Here is a 22485-nt window from a genome sequence, read left to right as displayed (position 1 = left end):
ACTTACACTTGGAAATTAGAAACTACCTCCAATTACCTCAGTAGAGATTTATTTTGAAACCTATAGTGTCTGTTGTTTGTTTTGAGGGAACAATATTTCAGTCTCCAATAGCACTTTTGTTCAAAGCTACCTTGAGGCCTTGACATTTCTCCCTTGATCACAAGGGAGTCTGTTTTAAAATAATTATACCTGCAGTTTTGGGAAGTGGGGTTTAGCATTGGGGATAGGGTTTAGCTCTCAGGAGGGAAGCTATGAGCTTAATGGAGTATATATGTAACTTTGTCTTAGAAAATATCTTCTTTGCAATCAACTGCTAGAACGAAAGAAGACGTAGAGGTAGTGTTCAAATTGTGATGTAAGTTTTGATGATTGTAAAGTGAGTCACTGTATGACTGGGCTTGATTTTATGACTTTTTCCATAGCAGTTGCTAAGCAAATGCTGAGGTCATTAAGTGAATATTACAATCAAACCCATTGTTTTCTTTGGGGCAGTTTTTGCAAGAAACTGGCAGTAAACATTGATTTATGGCAAAATTGTTGGTAAATTGTGGTCATATAACCATGGCGTACTGCAAACAGCCATAAATATGAGCTGATGGCTTAGTGCCCAAAATTTGTTCATATGACCAGGGGGCACAGATCATAAGTAGTTTTGGGGAGTTTGTTGTAACTACAAATGGGTCACTCAACAACCAGTTGCAACTGGGGGACAACCTGTATTTTTTTTGGGCTCAGACAAAAAATGGGGTGGGGGCAAGGAGAATGGGTGAGGTCTTAAAGAATGGTTGGAACTTGGTGAGAATCTAATAGAAAGCACATAATTTCTCATAGGCTGTATTCAGTCTGCAGGCAAAAGTGTTGATCTATGTCCACCAAACATCACTGCAACCTTTCCAGCCAATTTAGAACTAGAGTGTGCAATATGCATGTGCAAAAAGTACATCATCAAAGTCACTGAGTATGGTGCATTTTTTCTTCATGCACCCTTACCTACTCATCTCTAATGATCTAAGTGCTAGAGCCCACTGTAACTACATAGCCAAAAAGGCATTAAGAGTTGTTAACCTAATCCTACATAGCTTTTTCTCTGGTAATATCACACTACTAACTAGAGCATACGAAACATTTGCTAGACCTATACTTGAATACAGTTCATCAGTCTGGAACCCACATCATGCATCTGATATTAACACAGTGGAGAAAGTGCAGAAGTAATTCACAAGAAGAGTTCACCGCTCCTCTACTCATTGCAGAATAACTTATGCCACCAGACTTGAAAATTTAGACCTAGAAAACCTAGAACTATGCTGCCTTTGGTCCGAACTAAATATAGTATATAAAATCACACATTGCAATGTACCTGTAAATGAATACTTCAGCTTCAACCATAACAATACAAGAGCATACAATAGATACAAACTCAAGGTTAACCGCACCAAACTTGATTGCAGGAAATACGATTTCAGCAACAGAGTGGTCAATGTCTGGAATACTCTACCTGACTCTGTGGTTTCTTCCCTAAACTCCAAAAACTTTAACCTTAGACTATCTACTATTGACCTCACCCCTTTCCTAAGAGGCCTGTAGGGATCGTGCATAAGTGCACCAATCGTGCCTCTTGTCTCTGTCCTACTGTTTCTTTTTTTATTTTTATTATATGTATCCATTTCATGTATTCATAACTATGTTGATACTTATACCTGTTATCTTGTAAGTGATTGACAAATCAAATAAATAAATAAATACATTAGGATTAAAAAGAATAATGTTTGATCCTTATTTAGCATAGAGGACAAAGAAACTATATATCAATAAATATTATTGAATGTTGTAAAGATTCTCTTGCTAACTTTGCAGAAGGACAATGATCGTGACCATAGTGTGAGACTGGCCATAGGCAATGGCATGAAGAGAGAAGTCTGGAAAGAATTTCTGCACCGATTTGGATGCCTTAAGGTCTATGAGTTCTATGGAGCTACAGAAGGCAATATAGGCTTTATTAACTACATTGGGAAAGTTGGAGCTATAGGAAGGATTAACTTCCTCTATAAGGTAACAAAATTAAACTGGGATGTTGCAGACATATTGAAGAGAATCTAGGAAGCTGATGGACACAATCCCAGTTACCACTGTAGCACCTTCAATTTAGAATTATTGTTTGAACTGCAATTCTTATAATTCAAGCCTGCTTGAAGGTTATAGGAATTGTTTTGTCCAGAGAAATTATATTACTTTTCTGATGTTAGCGGTCTAGCTGAACCCACCCTTTCAATATCTGTATCAGTGTTTGTCAACCTCGGCAACTTTAAGATGGATGGACTGACTGAATTCTGGGAGTTGAAGCCTACCCATCTTAAAGCTGCCAAGGTTAAGAAACATGGATGTATGTATGTGAACACTAAAAGAAGCTCTTAGTTTTAAATGGACAAAGTTTTGTGTGAAATGCCATATACTTGAAATACATGTTACAAAAAGAATATCAATCTTGGCAACTGTAGGATTCCCAGTATGGGGCCACCTTACTAAATGATGAAATAGTACTGTTGAGCATTATCAGAATCTAGAGGCTGTCATATTTCTGCACAACTAAATATAACCAAAATAAATATGTGCTCCTTCCTTCTGTTTAAAACCTCTCTTTTTCCAGTCATGTCATCCCAGATTTTTGGAAGGAATAGAATAGAATAGAATAGAATAGAATAGAATAGAATAGAATAGAATAGAATAGAATAGAATAGAATACTTTATTGGCCAAGTGTGATTGGACACACAAGGAATTTGTCTTGGTATAAATACTCTCAGTATACATAAAGAAAAGGTACATTTGTTAAGAATCAAGAATCATAACGTACAACGCTTAATGATAGTCATAGGGTACAATCAACAATCAAATCATACTAGGAAACAGTCAATATAAATCGTACGGATACAAGGAACAAAGTTACAGTCTTACAATCACAAGTGGGAGGGGATGGGTGATAAGGAGTGATGAGAAGATTAACAGTAATAGTAGTGTACACTTTGTAAATAGTTGAACAGTGTTGAGGGAATTATTTGTTTAGCAGAGTGATGGCTTTCGGGGGAAAACTGTTCTTGTGTCTAGTTGTTCTGGTGTGCAGTGCTCTATAGCATCATTTTGAGGGAAGGAGTTGAAACAGATTATGTCGGGATGTGAGGGGTCTGTAAATATTTTCACAGCCCTCTTTTTGACTCGTGCAGTATACAGGTCCTCAATTGAAGGCAAGTGGGTAGTAATTGTTTTTTCTGCAGTCCTACTTATCCTCTGAAGTCTGTGTCTTTCCTGTTGGGTTGCAGAACCAAACCAGACAGTTATAGAGGTGCAGATGATAGACTCAATAATTCCTCTGTAGAACTATATCAGCAGCTCCTTGGGCAGTTTGAGCTTTCTGAGTTGGCGCAGAAACAACATTCTTTATTGTGCTTTTTTGATGATGTTTTTGATGTTAGGTGTCCATTTTAGGTCATGTGATATAGTAGAACCTAGAAATTTGAAGGTCTCTACTGTTGATACTGTGTTGTCTAGTATTGTAAGAGGTGGTAGTATGGGAGGGTTTCTTCTAAAGTCTACCACCATTTCTATGGTTTGAGTGTGTTCAGTTCCAGATTGTTCTGGTTACACACGAGGCAAGTTGTATAACCTCTTGCCTGTATGCAGATTCATTGTTGTCTCGAATGAGACCAATCACTGTTGTGTCATCAGCAAACTTCAGTATTTTAACAGATGTATCATTTGAGATGCAGTCATTGTTATATAGGGAGAAAAGACATGGAGATAGCACAGAGCCTTGGGGGCCCCCTGTGCTGATTGTACAGGTATCGGATGTGATTCCGTTGAGCTTCAACTGCTGCTTCCTGTCTGTTAGGAAGCTTATGATCCACTTACAAGTGTATTCAGGTACCGCTAGCTGGTTTAATTTACTTAGAAGAGTGTCTGGAATGATGGTATTGAATGCTGAACTGAAGTCTACAAAGAGGACCCTTGCGTAGGTATTTGGAGATTCAAGGTGTTGTAGGATGTAATGCAGAGCCATGTTAACAGCATCATCTGTCAATTTATTTGCTCAGTATGCAAACTGCATGGGATCTAACAGCGAATCCGTGATGGTTTTCAGGTGGGACAGCACAAGCCTTTCAAAGATTTTCATAACTACAGATGTTAGAGCAACTGGTCTGTAGTCATTCAGTTCCTTGATGCAGGGCTTCTTTGACACTGGGATGATGGTAGAACGTTTGAAGCAGTAAGGAACATAGCACATCTCTAGTGATCTATTGAAGATTTGGGTGAAGATGGGGGCTAATTGGTCAGCATACACTTTTAAGCAAGAAGGAGTTATCTGGTCTCGCCCTGGTGCTTTTCCTGGCTTCTGTCTGGGTAATAGATCTTGCACTTCTTTTTCTGTGATCACCAGAAGTTGTGAGCCCAATGGATTGGGGCCAGTTGTAGGAGGTTTGGCTGTTGTTGGTGTGTCTGAGATGTGGGTTGTGGAGATAGGTGGTTGTAGTTTCTTTTCAAACTTGCAGTAAAACACATTCAGATCATCGCAGAAGCTAACATATGATGTTACAGTATCTCTGAGCTCATCTAGGTCTGCAAAGGCATCTTTCAAAACATTCCAATCAGTGCAATCAAGGCAGGCCTGGAGTTTCAGCTTTGCCTCATCCGACCAAGTCTTCACTGATTTAATTGTTGATTTAATGGTTTTAATCTTTGTCTGTAGGCAGGTACAAGGTGAATCATGCAGTGGTCAGAGTATCCCACAGCTGCTCATGGTAAAGACCTATAAGCATCTTTTACTGTTGTGCAGCAGTGGTCTAAAGTATTTTTGCCTCTGGTGGGACAATTTACATGCTGGAAATATTTTGGGAGCTCTTTCCTTAAATTAGCTTAATTGAAATCTCCTAAAATGATGGGAAGGGAACCTGGGTGTTTGGCTTCAGCCTCCATAATTTGATCAGCAAGAGTTTGTAATGCCTTGTTTACACAGGCTTGTGGAGGAACATACATAGCTATTAGGAGAAATGAGGAGAACTCGTGGAGAGTAAAATGGCTTGCAGTTGATGTGTAAAGACTCTAAGTTTTTATCACAAAACTTATTTTTTATAGTTATATCCTGAGACCAGCTGTTGTTGATATATACACATAATCCTCCACCCTTTGTTTTACCTGATGTCTCTTCAATTCTGTCTGATCTAAATGTCAGAAATCCTGGGATGTATATGGTGTTGTCCCCATGAATTTGTGGATTAAGCCAGGTTTCAGTAAAACAAAGAACAGCTGAATTATGAAAATCAGAATTCCATCTATTTAAGAGATGAATTTCATCCATCTTGTTAGCCAGTGAGTGTAAATTAGTCAGAAAGATTGAAGGGAGAGGAGTTTTTCCCCCCCTATTCCTTAGTCTGTTTAAAATTCCCGCTTGTTTACCTCGTCTCCTCTTCTGGCATGGTCGCTTCTTCGCTTTCTTTGTTGTAATCCATAGCACTGGGGAATTGGTTAGAATCTCCTCCGCGTTTGCAAAGACAGGTGGGGGTGGAGAATCAGAAAGCTGCTCCTTTAGGAAACATTGCCTAATTCTTAGCAGATGGTCTCATGAGTATGAAATCTGAAGTGAATTGCAGATAATAATAATAATAAAGAAACCATTAGAGAGCATTTCACCAAGGCAGCTGTCGTCGCCATCTTGGCTAGTTTTTTAAAGGAATATTTATTTGTTTGTTTGTTTATATGTCATATAACTAAACTACCCATCTTCCTTTAAGAGGGACTCTTTATACTAATAAAATGTTAATAAGTTGGTTTAGCCTCTATAAATAATAGTGATTTTGTAATAGCTCAAATTCCCAACAACCCCTGTTTATGCAGCAGTATGTCAATTTCTGGGACTGAAGTCAAGCACATTTGGAGCACAACTAAATCATTGGGATAATATATTATATCTCATAATAATATTTAACATTTGTTTATTCTGAAATGTGTTACTCCATAACCACTATAACAATCCTGTAAAGGACACAATATTATTATTTCAGACAAATAGACAACAAACATGAAAAAGGAAGATGAAATTTGAATCAAATACCTTGTAATTAGCTTGAGGTCTTTGAGATAATATTATAGATTCATCAATTTTGATTTCCTATTCTGCACCCCTTTCTTTGCTTCTACTTGCTTTAGCTAAATTATTTGGCCAATGTAACAGGAAAAATGGGACCTAGTACAATTACATACACACCAATGATAAGACCATGAGAATGGAGAGGACACCTTGTTCCATTAATGGAGAGACATCCCCATTTGGAAAAATCCTGAGGGAGGGATTAGTTTTTTTTAATTTTATGATCTGAACAAATATTATTATTCTGTTCTGTAATAAAGCCCAACATTCCATGAGGCACGGTGAGATTTCACACATCCATTGCTGCTTCTTCTCCAAAAGAATTAGCCCTTATAGCAGCTATCTTACATTGATGTACAGCTTATTGTTAATCATCACAGCCAAGATTTTTCCTGGTGTAATGCTTCCATCCAAGCTAAGAATGTTGCTATTTAAATATAATGTTTTCTGGTTGAAGGACAACTTGTTCCTCTTGCCACAGTCTTTCAACCTGTCCAGATTAGACTATGGATTGGTCTCATTCTATCATTCTGAATGTTGATTACATCTTCCAGTTTTTTGTCATCAATTTTGCAGCTCATCAATTTTGTTATTCCAATCATTCATAAAGAGATTGACTAATATTGGCCTAAAACAGAACCCTGTAGGACCCTACTGCTTTCTGCTCTTTATCTACTGCTATGAATGCTGAATCTCTGAAGTTAAGAAATCAATTTCTTTGCTGAAACTGAGCTAAATATATACATAACATTCTCTTTAACTCCTTTTAAGAAGAGATAGGACAATCATTTGTCTGAAATAGTGTAGGATTTCCTGCTTGAGCCAAGGGTTCAAGGTCCCTTCCAATTCTGTTGTTCTGTTCTGTTATTTATCTGCCAAGGTAACTGTTTTGTCAAAGAAAGAGACAATATTTGTTCTATCTGACCTATTCTGGACAATATCATGCCGATTCCTAGCAATCCTGACATTGTTTTCAAGATGCTTACAAATGCCCTGTTTTATCATCTGCTCTAACAACTATTTAGATATTGAAATTAGGTCACTGGTTGATGATTATTGGAATCCTTTTTCTTGAAGGGGGTAACAATACTTCTCCGGCATCTTTGCAGTCCCAAGTTTTTTTTGCAAGTGGTTTGTCATTGCCTTTCTTCTAGGGCTGAGAAACAGTGACTATCCAAAGTTATCTAGTTGATTTCCATCGTTAAGGAGTAGGTCAATTATTAAAGAGTGCTGTCTTTCTCTCTCATTGTTAAAATTAGCCTTTCTAAAATCCATGGCATGTTTTAACTGGTTTTTAATTAGTTTTTTAAGCAACTCTAATAATGGGTCACTTTAACATTATTAGCCAATTTCTTCTTATTAATAAGGACATATTTAGATTTCTCAAACCCAATCGAGCCTTTTCAAAGAAAAAAAGTCAAGCATTTATCCGTATTTGACAGAACTAAAACAGATGTCAAAAGGATTTAAAAGTTTCTATCGTAGTTATGTCTTGAAGCTTCAGTTAATCTGCTTCAATAAATCTTCATCTACCACTTGTGACTGATTTGATTGTCTATGGCAGATTTCTAGTAAGCCACCCTTTCTGTTAGCTTATTTTAATCCAAATGTTACCATTAAATCAAATGTTCTACCACTGGAATTCATCCACCTTATTTCTATGATCCCTGTTATATCATACTTGATTCTGTGCCTCATGACACTCAGCTCATCTTGCATGTTACCTATAGAGTACTTTTTTTTGTATAGAGGCATTTGAGATAATCGGATAGACTCCTTATATTCAATTTCCTTTTTCCTTTCCCCCTTTATAAAACTTAAACTAGTCATTTCCCAAATGCTTTGCTTTCGTACTGTGTTCAGTTTATTACTTGCCAATGTATTACTCGTCCATGACTGTGTTACTCTTTCTCCCTTTTAGTTTAAAACCTTCTGATCAGGTTAGCCAGTTGTTTTCCAAAAACATCATTCCCCACTTTTGTGAGATGAATTCTACATCTGCAAAACCATCCTCCTTTCTATATGCTTGCACCAATTTGGAATCCCAAACATGGACCAATGTTGCCAGCAAAAGTTCACTAAAAAAACCTTTTCATTTTCCTGAGTCTTGTTTTCAATGGGAAGTAGCAATAAGAAGTTCACTTGTCCCCTAAGGTTCTTCATTCTCTTCTCAAAAGCCATAAAATCACTTGTTATACCCTAGAGCAGTGATGGCTAACCTATGACACGCGTGTCACTCATGACACGCCGAGGCACTTTGACTGACACGCCTGTTGGTGTGGAAAACCTGCACATTTAGAGGCTGCCTGTGCTCTGCTCCAATCCCTGCTCCCTGCTTGTTGCGTGGAGGTGTGGTGTCACCGCTGCCACAAGATCTTTGCAGCAGAGAACCAGTTTTAACCGCCATAAACTGAGGTTTGTCAGTTTCATTACCTCAGGAACACTACAGGAGGAAAGGAGATCCATGAGGTTCACAGCCCTGTAAGGTGGCCTTCCGATCCCCACATCCTGCACCTGCAGCCCTGAGACCAGGGAGACGAGTTTCACAGCCCTGTGTGATCACCCCAGCCCAGTCCATCATAAACCAAATTATTGATATTTCTTGAAGTGGCACATGACCCGAGGAAGGCTACACTTTTTCCCGATTTTCGACACACCAAGCTGAAAAGGTTAGCCATCACTGCCCTAGAAGTCATGCCTTGCATATCATTTATGACCATATGAATGAATAAGAAAGATCTGATAAGGCTCATTAGACTTGCAGAGGCTTGTCAGTCTTTCCATCATATCTTGAATTCAGGCACCTGAGAGGCAACATACATGTTGGGATGGAAGATCTAGATGACAAATGGAAATTTGCCTCTTGGGGAAAAAAATTACTTACAATTCTTCTCATTCTTTTGGTGATTGGTGATGGATTACTTCCACTTGAATTAATTAGGAGTATTTTGTTTATAGCTGACTCATGTTTGTAAAACTTCCTGGAGGGAAAGAGGTTGGAAATTATTCGTTTCATGAAATTGTGAGCTTCATATTGCTTATAAAAACTACACGGATGAATAATGATGACCAATTTTGTTGTAATATAGTGTAATGGTATTCACACCTGAATAAGGAATTAATTCATCTTGAATGAATTAGGAATAAACATGATATTTGGATTTCCAGTAAGCACATTAAATCTTTGTTAGTTTATTACCTCTTTAAATAAATTATTGGTTAAACTTATTTTAGGGTTCCTTTAAAGCAGGAGTGTCAAACTCGCATCATCATGGTGGTGTCATGTGATGTATAGGGACTTTCCCCCCCTTCGCTAAACCGGGCGTCGGTGTGGCCAACATATGACGCATTTGGCCCATGGGCTGGGAGTTTGATAGTCTTGCTTTAAAGAGAACAGTAGGAGAGGGAAATTATTTGAATCTTCTGCATCAGGTTCTCCTTTTTTCTCTTTTCCTGATAGTATCATAGTTTCACAAGGTGTAGGAAACAATATAAATCCAGCTTTTGGGGGAAAACATGCTTTGCCTAGGCAAGGCAAATACTCCCTCTTGGATGCCTTAGATTTGTCAAAAAATTGCTTAGTCTCTGAATATACTTTCTTGAAAGATCTGGTGGGATAATGATAAAAACTGATTTTTGTCAGTTATGGCTTTGTCTAAAATGTTTACATAGAAGTTGCTTAATCGGAAGCAAACTCGGAATGCCATATAAATATCTCAGCAAGAGGTTAATGTATTAGATACACCAGGGGGTACTGTTGTGCGATTCTAGGTTTGTCATACCTATTACAAAGAGATATAAACCATATGACCAAAATAATATTTCAGCCAATTAATTCCATGGAGAAGTTTTTTAAAACTTTGGCAAGGGTTTTAAATTATTTGTTGTAAAAAAAAATCTGGCACGGCTGAAAGTGAAATCAACTAAATACACAATTGAATCTATGACATCTCTAAAGGAAGGACATCATTGAGAACATACAGAATTCTGCAAAAACTTAGAGAGAAGAAAGTTATCATGACTCTAAAAAATTCATAAAAGATTATCACTAATATAGTGATGAGTGAGATGAGGAATATTTGCATTTTCAAGTAATCAGAACTGGGCAAATTTCTGAGGACCCGCCTCCTAAATCTTCTGTGGCCGGGAAAAATTATGATGAAAGATGGCATACAAATTAGACTATCTACTAGATAGTAGTGACATCATCTCACCAACTAATATATGTGGAGGGGGGGCAAATGAATTGTTCTGCTGGTGTAGTAAAATGCTTGGCTTGCAAATTCTTGATAATCTATGTCAACCATAACGATATGTGTAAAAGAAGAGACAAGCCTTCAAATTTATTGATCAGCAGCAGACAGTATAAATCTCTCTTCTCTGATCCTTGCACACCAGAACAACCAAATAATGGCATTTCACTACTACAAAACTGCAAAAGACTGTCAGTGGACAAACCACTGTGATTCCACACCATCCCTGTATTGAGTTCAGATGAAGTTGAAGTTGTTTACGAACTCTAGCTCCAGATGCTCTCTCTTCAAAGCTTTGGAGAGTGTCTGAAGGTCCAGTTGGTCTGAGCTGTCAGGAGGGATGACATGATAAGCACTACATCTCAGGCTTCTTCATGCTCCTCTAAAATACTCAATGGATCAAAGATCCATTGAAGCCCTTACCACATTCTCTATTAGATCTTTGAATTTAATTGTTATTGTGCTTACAAGCTGGGTAATATACACATATATTTGGACATATGGCACCTGACATGTGATCACTGATATATCTGTGATTATACCTTTATCAGCATGGTTATGGCAAGAGTGGGTAGGATTTGCTTAAAACACTTGAAGAGCGCTAGGTTGCTAGTCCTGAAAGGAGAGCAGTATATTAAAAATATACTTGATTTAGATCTCTGGTCAGCTACAAAGCCTATTGGATATGTTCAGGTCACTCATCCAACTCAATCAGTCTCTAAGTATGATTCGAATAAGGTGGAAGAGGGCTACATATATCCCTTGATGTTACTGGAGGGAAGATAGTTTTATGAACTGTACATTTGGAGATGCTAAATCAGTACTCTGAAGGGAAAATGACAAGGATGCAATTTCTATCCCTTAAAACAGGGGTGTCAGACTCACATCATCACGGCAGGAGTTTTTTCCCCCTTTGCTAAACCAGTTGTGGGCATGGCCAGCATGTGACGCATCTGGCTTGTGGGCTGGTAGTTTGATCGCCCTGCCTTAAAAGATTGAGACCAGAAAATCCCCTGGGTTTTGTTTCCTTTAAGGATTTCTATTTTAAAACATAAAGTAAAAACACCCCAAAATCACCACCCAGCTGTATTAATTTTAATGTTTGAAAAATAGTACAGAATTCTATCATTTAGAAGTCATCAAACTGGGAGCATTAGTTCAAGGGGCACACAAAGAGTTGTGTGGTTCTTTATGACCAACTGCTGGAGTTGTTTAGAATTTCTGCCTTGCAGCCCTTACCAATTTCCATTTTTTCTGCTTCAGAAACTGGCAAAGTTTGAATTAATTCAATATGATATTGACCAGAATGAGGTTGTGAGGAATGAAAAAGGATTCTGCATCCCAGTGGCCACAGGTATGTTAATACAAATTACATTTTGAAATGAATTGGATTTTGCGAAAGCAAAGTTATGCACTACTTCCAGTGATAAAATGGGTCTTCTTCTTTGTGCCATTGGTCAGATTCAGACCTTGGGGGTTAAGTCCTTGGTTGTCTCAGTGCCACATATGAGTTTTCCACAGAACAGTCACTTGATCACAGCAGTGAATGAGTTGCAAGTTCAGTTTCATGGGAGTGGTTACATGAAACCTCTGGAGAAATCTGATTAATTCTATCCCCCAGCTTTTGGGATACCAACATGAAGGCTGCACTTCATGCCTGGGAAAAGAGATTAAAATATGGTATTCTGGAGATTACAAAAACCAGTTTATTTTTCCCCGTTTTATGGAGGAAGAAATGGAGTTTACATGTTTGTTGTGAATCTGAGCAGTGGAGAGAGGCCCTTGTTGCTAGCCAGGAAATGATCCACTGAGTCTGTGCTCAATTATTGTCTTAGACAGGGCATGTTTTGATTTGTTGTAAGTTCTCTGCAAGTATTGCAAATATATAAACAAGTCTGTGCACATCGAGTTTATACAACAACCAAAACAGTCCAAATCAGTACCATATTTCTTTTTTCCATATGAAGACCTAATATTGTAGAAATTGGTTATGTTAGACAGAGTTGGCAACAATCAGAAGGAAACTGATGTGGATTCTACATAGGATAAACAGGCAAACTTTGTGCAAAATAATTAATAGTCATAAGTCTGCTGTTGAGACTCAAAACAAAGACAAGTGATGTCAGAACATTTTAATTTCCCATGATGCTCTGTGCATTCAATGGAATGAGTTAAACTGCCTAAAGCTTTTAAATAAAACTTGGAAAAGGTGCTACCAGACTAGATGACTTATGTGACAGAAAGACTGACTATCCAGCAAAGGCTTGGCTTCTTTTTAGAGATTTGTTTGGAACTAGCATTACCTTTGAGCTTGGGTTTTCAATACAAAAGCCGCAGGCTAGTTATGCATATTAGAATGTATCCTAATTGAAAAAAAGAATTGAATACATTATAATGTCTCTATTGCCCTTTCATTTTTCATGCCTGTATCTACTAGAGAAGAGTGAAAAATGAATGTCCTTATGAATTTTTTCCTTCACTATGGTTGGGGCAGGGAGTGAAAAATATAGGGCAAAGAAAATAAAGTGGCAGCCCCTTTGTCTCCTTTGTGAGGGCCGAGTATTACTGTTTTTACCAACTGCAACAATTCATTTAACAAGTATGGCAAGAAAGGTCGTAAAATGAGGCAAAACTCATTTATCAAATCTCTCACTTAGCAATAGAAATGTTGGGCTCAATTGTGTTCATAAGTCAAAGACTACCTGTACAGTTTAGAGCAGGGGTCCCCAACCACCGGTCCCCGGACCGGTACCGGTCCGTGGACCATTTTTTACCGGGCCGCAAAGCTTGGGTGCCGCGAGGGGGAGAGAGGGAGAAAAGAGCGCTACGGTATGCCCAGCGCTAGTCTCCCTTTTTCTCTCCTTCTCCCTCTCCCCCGTCAACCACGCACACGCACGCGCGCAGATAAAGCTGTTACTGTTGCTGCTGCACCACAACCCGGAGGAACAGATTGAGCACAGGCGCTGAAGGAGCTCCACAGCGCCCGTCGCCAGAGCGCAAAGAAGCAGCAGCAGCGGCGGCGGTGGCGGCTGCGCCTCCGACTTTTCCGGGGAAGGTCATTCCCTGACCAGTCGTGCTTCCCGGCCCACGCTTGCACCCCTCCCCCCCCACCGCCCACTTCCTCGCAGGCGGAGGCGGGAAGTTACGAGGAATTCGGGCGTGCTTTCTAGCCGGCTGTGCCAAGTCTTTTTTTTTTTGCCCGAGGCTGGAAAGAAGAAGGGCGACAGGTCACTGAGGAAGGTGAGAGAGACTGAGAAGGGAGAGAGAAGCCCGGCTAAAGCAGCTCCGCGCTGCTTTAGGGACTAGTAGTAGAAGGTAACGGTCCGTGGAAGAATAAATAATCGTAAAACCGGTCCCTGGTTCAAAAAAGGTTGGGGGCCACTGGTTTAGAGTATGTGTATTTATGAGCTTAAAAAAGGGAATCAAATAATGGCTACCTTTTTAGTACAAAGGTCTGCATCAATTAGAAAAAAGTTTCATAAGTTTGGGGCTATCAATAAGAAGGCTACATTAAATTCACTTTTCTAGAACTATGCTTTCCTTCACATAAAAGCAACTGCTTGAATGTAATTTATTATTTTTGAGAATTAGAAATGTTTTTCATATACATATATTATAGCAGAATTAATATGACATGTTCATTTTTATTAACTTACCAAATTAAATAAGTAAATCAATCTTTAATTGTTTTTAATTTAAAAAAATAGAATGTTTTCTGGAAAACCCAAAGGGAAATATGTGGAAATAATGTGCTTGCTCGGGAATGAATATTAATTGATTAATTGATTCCTAATTGCAGGTGAAACAGGTTTACTAGTAGGCAAGATCACCGAGAAGACTGCCTTCCATGGCTATGCAGGAGATCTTGAGAAAACAAAGAAGAAACTTCTCCAGGATGTCCTAGAAAAAGGAGACAGCTACTTTAACAGTGGTGACCTCATGATGCAAGACCACGATGGGTTTATATATTTCCAGGACCGAGTGGGAGATACTTTCCGGTGAGTCCCACAGACACTAAAAGCTGATATCCATTCCCTGCTTGCTCCCATCTTTTTAGCATTTTTATAAATAAGTAAAGATGGTGAACAAACCTTCTTCCTTCTCCTTTTTTCCCCTACAACAACAACTCCATGAGGAGGATTGGGCTGAGAGAGAGTGACAGGCCTAAAGTCACCTGAATGACTTTTATAGTTAAGGCAGGATTAGAACTTATGGACTCTTGATTTTTGGCCTGGTGCCTTAACCACTAGATTCTAAAACGGACAGTTTTGCCTCTTTGGGGCAAACAAGACAGTCCTGACTGTTTGCTACTTTTTTATTCTGTTATACATTAATGCTTCCATTCCAACTGGCCAATGTGTATTTTCCTTTCAGCAACCATTTTATTCTGGGCTGCTGAGTTGTCTCTTTTCTAGGCTTCATTGGAAGGCCAAAAGAAGGGTGGGAATCTAGCAATGGAGGGCTGTTCTAATTATCATCAAAGCAGCACACCTGTGGGCACAGTGGCAGAAGTGAATGAAAGCCAGAATAGCTTTCTTAAACCAGCTTCATTTCCAGCTAGTTTATGCCCAAGAACAAGCAGCTGAAGACAGTAATGGGCAACTGCGTCCTCTTCGCTGCTGATGTTAAACTATTCAACATCACCGTCAATGCTACCGTCCTTCAAAAAGACCTTGATTATGTGTCTGAATGGTCTAACAATTGGCAACTCCAAATATCTACCAACAAATGCTCTGTCCTACACATTGGTAAAAAAAAAATCTATATACCAAATACAATCTAGGTGGATATGACCTTGTTGATGACCCTCACTTTGTCAAGGACCTAGGAGTTCTCATATCAAATGATCTAAGTGCCAAAGCTCACTGCAACAGTATTGCCAAAAAGGCTTTAAGAGTTGTAAATTTAATTTTATGAAGCTTCTCCTCTGGTAATACTGTTTTGCTAACTAGGGCATTCAAAACCTTTGCTAGACCAATACTTGAATTCAGCTCTGCTGTCTGAAATCCGCACTGTATATCTGACATAAATATAATTGAGCGAGTCCAGAAGTATTTTACCAGAAGAGTACTACATTCCTCTGTTCACAACAGAATAACCTACAGCACCAGACTTGAGATTCTTGGCTTAGACAACCTTGAACTACGCCGACTAAGATTAGATTTAAGCATAGTACATAAAAATCATATGTTACAATTTCTTATCAGTTAATGAATATTTCAGCTTTAACAACAACAATACTAGAGCGCACAACAGATATAAACTAAATGTAAATCACTCCAAACTTGATTGCAGGAAGTATGATTTCAGCAACAGAGCGGTCAATGTCTGGAACTCACTACCTGATTCTGTTGTCACCTGCTCAAACCCCCGCTCCTTTACCCTCAAACTAACCTCTGTTGACCTCACCCCATTCCTAAGAGGTCTGTAAGGGGCGTGCATAAGCGCACAATCGTGCCTACCGTCCCTGTCCTATTGTCCTCAATTATTAGTTCCTATTTCTTGTATTTAAACATATGTTTATTCTTGTTTCTGTTATATTGTAAGCTTTTTGACAAATAAATAAAAATAAATAAAATAAAAAAATAAAACCTTTTGACTGCAGAATCTACATTCCATATATCTGGCTATGAAATGAGAACACTAACTGGACAGAGTCGCATTACAATCAATAAATTCCTTCCTTCCTCCCTCCCTCCCTCCCTTTCATTTTATTTTGTGTGCGCAGGTATGTGTACTGTGGAGTATAACCAGTGAAGAATTTTAGTAAGGAATAAGTAAAAAGCTTCCAAAAACCAAACTTCAGCTGAATATGGTCTATGGACTTAGAAAGACACGGGAATATAGTAGCTTGAGCCTTTCAGAGAAAATAGATCAAGAAATTACTTGTGAAGGAGGAAGTCTCCAGTCTGAATCTGCTATAAATCAAGGCCAATATTGCGAGGGAACACAGAAGGGCTGAAATTTGGCCTGGTGCCTTAACCAGTAGATCACTTCATCTGAGATTTACAATCATGCTTTAGTAATAAATGAAGGGTTTTTTGTTTTTGGAGAAAATTCAGTTATAATATGAACAAGTGGTGCTAATCACTTCTTTTTCACTGTATTGTAGGTGGAAAGGAGAGAATGTGGCTACTACAGAAGTTGAGACAATTCTTGTGATGCTGGAATTTATTCAAGAAGTAAATGTATATGGAGTACCTGTGCCAGGTAGATCAAAGTATATTCTTTCAGAAAGCTATCTTTAATGTCTATAAAAGAATAATGCCCAGAATCATACCAGGCATTGCATGACCTATCAGTCACAATCCTTAGGGACATTGCTCCCATTGCAAATATTGGATAAGGTCTTGTTTTCTTGAATTTATTATTATTATTATTATTTATTAATAGTGAACTCAAGTATTTCTGAAACAGTTTATAACACATGCTAATAAAAAGTAGTTATTGTGAAATGCTGATTAGTTACAAACTGAAGCTAAAAATAGCATGTTTTAATAATGTTGAGTTAATGTTCAACAATATTTTTAAAATAATGAATAAGGCAGATTTTTGCGAGGCTGGTGGCACTAGTAGGCTATGAAATAGGTTTCGTGGGCATGGAGGATACACATTTAAAAATATATATTCAGAAATAAAAATATATTCAGACAAAAATATTTAGAAAGGAACCTATGGATGTGACATTTTGGCAGAGTAATTATGAATGGTTAAATGATTATTGAATATCTATTTTCTGTGGGTGGGTATTTAAATATACCAACACCTTATAAAATTACCTAGTATTTGTTCAAAGTTTGATATTTTGGTTCTTGTTTTTATTTTCAAGAAATAGAGATTGCTAGTTTAAGCATTGTTACCAATCTTTTCTGTTGTTTTACATTTATTATGATTCATAATAACTGCAGGAAAAATAATAATGCAAGGTTCACTTTGGTAGCCAGATTTTAGAGAACATTTCAGATTGGGTGTTGAGGATACGAGTTGTTTTTCCAATTTGTTTTGTTTAAAATCCCATCTGATATGAATGATAGTTCAGATGTTGTTGTGTCAAAGTTAATAAAGAAAACAACTGAATCAGCCTTTTAGATGGACAAATCAGTTAAATATTAATTTGGGGTTATTTAGTTATTGAAAAATTGATACCACCTTGAACTTTGGGATTTTTTGCAATCATGTGGGCCAAAGCTACTGGATGATAGTTGTTATCCTGCACAGTTATAATTTGTATTAGAACAGGTATTGTTAAGTATGGAGAATAACAGAGACCAGACATCTGACCAGTGACTTCAACTCTTTAATAAAGTGATAGAACATAACAGAGCAATGCTATGGGCAGCAGTAACCCTTTTATAGGGTTAGCTGCTGCCTTATTAACCAATGAAAATGTGCAACAGGTTCAAACTACTGACCAATAAGGACAGTCCCAAGAGTGGCCAATCAGGGACTGGTTCTGGCCCAATCCCAAGTTGTTGTATAAGGACCAATCAAGTGTGCAGGTTTTCAACCCCTAATTTGCATTTAGGTTATTCACTTTTATTGATTCACAACACCCCTCCCCCTTGGGTTCCGTTTGAGGGGAACTGTGATAAAATCCTCAAGATAGGCAGGCCGTTTGGTCTGCCTGGATGATTTCCGAGGCTCCACCGGGTTTTGTCTAATGTCCGGTTCCAGTGGAGCATTTGGATGACCTTTGTTAAATTCTATTTCGCTGCACGGCGATTCCGTGCTGCATTCACTGTGGTTGTCTCTGCTACTGCGTGTTTCTTCGGGGTTTTGCAGTTCGGTTTCCCCGTATTAAAGTTCCCTGAAGACATCAACTCCCTCCCGCTTCACGTTCCGGTGCTTCGCTGGGCTGTAGGGCTCCCGTTGACCTGCTATTAGTTGTATCAAAGTCAATTCCTCGATACTCCCTCCCCTTGAGTTGGTGAACCGGGGAAGTCATGGCCTCTGGGTGGTAATCTCAATCGGAGCTGGTCTATGTGGCGTTTCCACACCCTCCCATCGTCTGTTAGCAGGCGGTAAGATCTAGGCCCGGTGAGGTGGGTAACGGTTGCGGGTATCCATAACGGGTCGCCGGAAAAGTTTTTGGCAAAGATTAAATCGCCTACCTTAAATTCCCGGCATTTGCTGCTGGAGCCGAAAGGTTTTTCGGTGCGAAAGCGGGGTGGAGCCGGTCAAGGTGCGATCGTATTTTCTGGCCCATAAGAAGTTCAGCGGGTGTTTTGTTGGTCACGCTGTGGGGCGTGATGTGCTGCAATAAGAGGATTCTATTGATTTTCTCGTCGATGTTGCCAAATTCCATTTTTGCAAGGTCTTTTCACAAATTGTACCATGCGTTCTGCACGTCCATTCGCCGCAGGGTGCGCGGGTGAGGTTAGCGCATGGCGGATGCCCCGATCAGCAAGATATTGTTCAAAGGGCAATGCAGTGAACTGTGGGCCGTTGTCCGAGACCAACACGTCCGGAAAGCCGTGTGTGGCAAATAGTCTGTTTAATTTATTAATAACTGAGTCAGTTGTAGTTGTGTGCATTCGATGAATCTCGAGCCAGTTAGAATAGGCGTCGACCGTAATCAGGAAAGTGTGACCTTTGGTAGGCCCCGCAAAGTCAATATGAATACGGGACCACGGTCCCCTCGGCGTTTCCCATTCGGTTGGGCTTGCTTTAGGTGGGGCGTTGCTGACGTCCTGGCAACGTTGGCACGTGGCGACCCAGGCCTCGATTCTTTTGTCGATTCCCGGCCACCAAGCATAGCTGCGTGCACAGTGATTTCATCCGCACAATGCCCGGATGTCCCTCATGCAATACCGCCAACACAGTCTGTTGCAATTTGCCAGGGATTACGACTCGATCGCCCCACAAGATACAGCCTTTTTGGGAAAACAGTTCGGTTTGGCGGGCTTTGAAGGGCGCCCATTCCGGTGCAATTTGGTCCGTTGGCCACCCCCGTTCAACCCAGCGTAGTATGTGTTGCAGAACTGGGTCACGTTTCGTTTCAAAAGCAATGTCTCTAGCCGTCAAGGGTGGTGCCTGTAGAGCTTCAATCTGTAGTGTTGAGAGGGTTGGGGCTGGATCCACAACAGCGTCTGGAAGCGGTGTTCTGCTCAGTGCATCGGCGTGGAGAATCGATTTCCCCGGGCGGTGTTGCAAGGTGTAGTTGTAGGCCAGGAATTCAGACCAACGGGTCATTCTGGGGGATAATATATACGGGGTTGGTTTATTACCCGCAATGATCCCCAGTAGCGGTTTATGATCAGTGATTATTGTAAACGCACGGCCATAAACATATTCGTGAAATCTTTTAACTGCAGCAACAATAGCTAAAGCTTCTTTATCCAGCTGACTATAATTTCGTTCAGCTTTAGCTAAGGTTCGCGAAAAAAACGCGATGGGGGCCTCCGCTCCATTTGGCAACACGTGGGCCAGAATTGCCCCAACCCCAAAAGGTGATGCATCACACGTGATAGTGAGCGGCAGAGTCTCGTTGTACTGCATAAGTACTGAATCAGAAGTTAGCAATTTCTTTACTTGTTGGAAAGCATGTTGTTCCCGTTGTCCCCAAACCCACGTTGCTTTTTTGTCTAATAGTCTATGCAATGGTTCAGCTACTGTTGCTTTGTGGGGTAAAAACACATTATAGAAATTGATAAGTCCAAGGAACGCCTGTAGGTCTGCCTTGTTCCTTGGAGTGGGTGCCTTTTAATTGCTCGTAATTTGTCTTCGTGGGATGAATTCCTTGGCTGTCCAGGAGGTATCCCAAAAATTCTACTTTTTCGGTACATAAGTGGCATTTATCTTTTTTTACTCTGAGGCCTGCATTTTGGAATCTTCGTAAAACCTCTCTGAGTCGTTTTTTCTAGGATGTCTTTGTTAGGTGCGGCGATGAGTACATCGTCGAAATATGGGACAACGCCTTTTATCCCTTGTAACAACCTTTCCATTAAACTCTGGAAGATTCCAGGGCGACGCTCACTCAATTGGAGCCGGTTGCATTTAAATGCGCCCCTATGTGTTACGATCGTTTGCGCCTCGGCTGTGGTTGGGTCTACAGGCAATTGTTGATATGCCTGGGCTAGATCTAGTTTGGCGAAAACTTTCCCGCCGCCCAGGGAATGGAGTAAATGTTGCACTACCGGTACTGGATAAGCACTTTGCTGCAGTGCGTGGTTTAATGTGGCCCGGTAGTCTCCACAAATTCTTAGGGACCCATCAGGCTTGATAGGCGTCACTATCGGGGTTTCCCAACGGGCGTGGTCGGTGGGTTCCAGTACGCCCTGCGCTATCAGCTTATCGAGTTGTTCGTCGATTTTAGGTTTTAAGGCGAACGGCACCCAACGCGGCTTAAGGCAGATGGGTGCTATTTCAGGGTTCAAGTTAAACGAGATTGGGGTCCCCTTATACTTGCCTAGTCCGTTCGCAAAACGTCTTGGAATTCTTGCACGAGTGCTTCTTCCCAATCGACGCTTTCGGCCTTGTGGACTCCGGCTACAGTGATTCCGAGCGGCCTGAACCATTGAAGGCCTAGAAGACTAGGCCTATCTCGATCCACGACAGTCAGTGGTAGTGCGACGGTGCGGTCCTTGAATGAGACCTGGAATCTGCGGGACCCGACGACGGGGATTCGGTTTCCCTGATAGTCTTTGAGTATAACCCTTTGAGGTTAAGGTCTTGTCGGCGAATCGTTGGAATAAGCTGTTGGAGTGTTTTCCACGACACCATCGAGAGGAAGATCCCGAGTCCACCTCCATCACGCAAGGTTTGTTTTCGATGGCGACTTTTACTCGGATTTTCCCGGCATCAAGGGATGTAGCGTGGCCTATGGTGATTGTTTGGTGGGTCTCTTCCCGCCTGGTTTCTTCACGCCTGGTGGAAGTGGTGGACGGCTTGTTTCTGTAGGAGTGGTTCAATTTTTTCGGTGTGTGCGAAGAATCCTGAAGACTGGAATTCGGCCTGTCGGGGTTTGGAGTTCTGTTTGCTTCTGCAAACCTTTGCGATGTGACCGCGTCTCCCGCAATGGCGGCAAAGTGCGTCGAGGAATTTGCAGCCGGATCGTGGGTGATTTGCTCCACAGCCGGCACACGGTCGAAATGAGTGTTGTGTGGACTGATCTCTCTCCGTTCGAAGTCGGTTGACCTCTTCCTCATCGCTGTCGGACGGGGACTCTAGGTCTTCGTGGTGAGTTGATACCGGGTGTCTCTCTGAGCGAGGTGAGGTATCAGTGGCGAGTTTACGTAGCGGTGCGTTGGTGCGGCGCATTTGGGCTGCCGACTTCTTTGTCGCCTCCGCTGCCGAGGCTTCTTTAAGGGCATCGGTGAGGCTGATGTCCCCCTTAGCCATAATTTTGCTCTGGATAGCGCCGTCTTCTAGGCCCAGAACCAGGCGGTCCCGGAGGGCTTCTTCTAAGTCTGCGAACCCGCAGAGGCCTCCTAGGTTCCGGAGGTCCGCGATGTAGTTGGCAAGGCTTTCGCCCTTCCGTTGGTCCTTCTGGTAATATTCATGTCTTCTTACTAGGGTTGGCACGGTGGGTGCGTAGTAAGCCCGTAGTAATGGCTCGAGGATGTCCCAGTCCATTTCTTTTACCTCTGCTGGCTTGGCAAGCGCTTTGCCATTTTAAACACGGTTGGTCCACAATGAGTTAGAAAGATAGCTCTTTTTTTGCCGGTTGTCGCATCTTTCAAATTGTTGGTTTCCAGAAACATCTGGAACCGATCCATGTAGGCCTCCCAGTCTTCAGTTTCTGGGTTGAATGGAGCGGCTGGTACGGCACCGCTGGCCATGTTGCCGTTGATGGTGCGAGTTGACCACGTGCTCTGTTAGTTGCTCTGTAGGTTAGTCAGCTCTTCGGTCTCCGGATCCCATACTCGTCGCCACTGTTAAGTATGGAGAATAACGGAGACCAGACATCTGACCAGTGACTTCAACTCTTTAATAAAGTGATAGAACATAACAGAGCAATGCTATGGGCAGCAGTAACCCTTTTATAGGGTTAGCTGCTGCCTTATTAACCAATGAAAATGTGCAACAGGTTCAAACTACTGACCAATAAGGACAGTCCCAAGAGTGGCCAATCAGGGACTGGTTCTGGCCCAATC

At 40.7% G+C, this 22485-nt stretch overlaps 1 protein-coding gene across 2 annotated transcripts in view; it reads left to right on the top strand.

The window, feature by feature from the left end:
* Nucleotides 1–22485, top strand: part of LOC113424388 (long-chain fatty acid transport protein 2) — a 33385-nt gene that overhangs the window by 7502 nt on the left and 3398 nt on the right. For both annotated transcript variants that reach the window (XM_026686059.2, XM_026686058.2), the window contains 4 exons: nt 1858–2052; nt 11654–11744; nt 14190–14388; nt 16503–16600. In XM_026686059.2, coding sequence (XP_026541844.1) covers nt 1858–2052; nt 11654–11744; nt 14190–14388; nt 16503–16600 — 583 coding nt within the window. The remainder of the gene's footprint in view (nt 1–1857; nt 2053–11653; nt 11745–14189; nt 14389–16502; nt 16601–22485) is intronic.

This window comes from Notechis scutatus, chromosome Z, assembly GCF_049901735.1.
Source record: "Notechis scutatus isolate UNSWTSFEM ecotype Mainland chromosome Z, rNotScu1.2, whole genome shotgun sequence".
NCBI classification, from domain to species: domain Eukaryota; kingdom Metazoa; phylum Chordata; class Lepidosauria; order Squamata; family Elapidae; genus Notechis; species Notechis scutatus.
The sequence above is the reverse complement of the archived record's forward strand: the minus strand, read 5'-3'. Positions and strand labels throughout refer to the sequence as shown.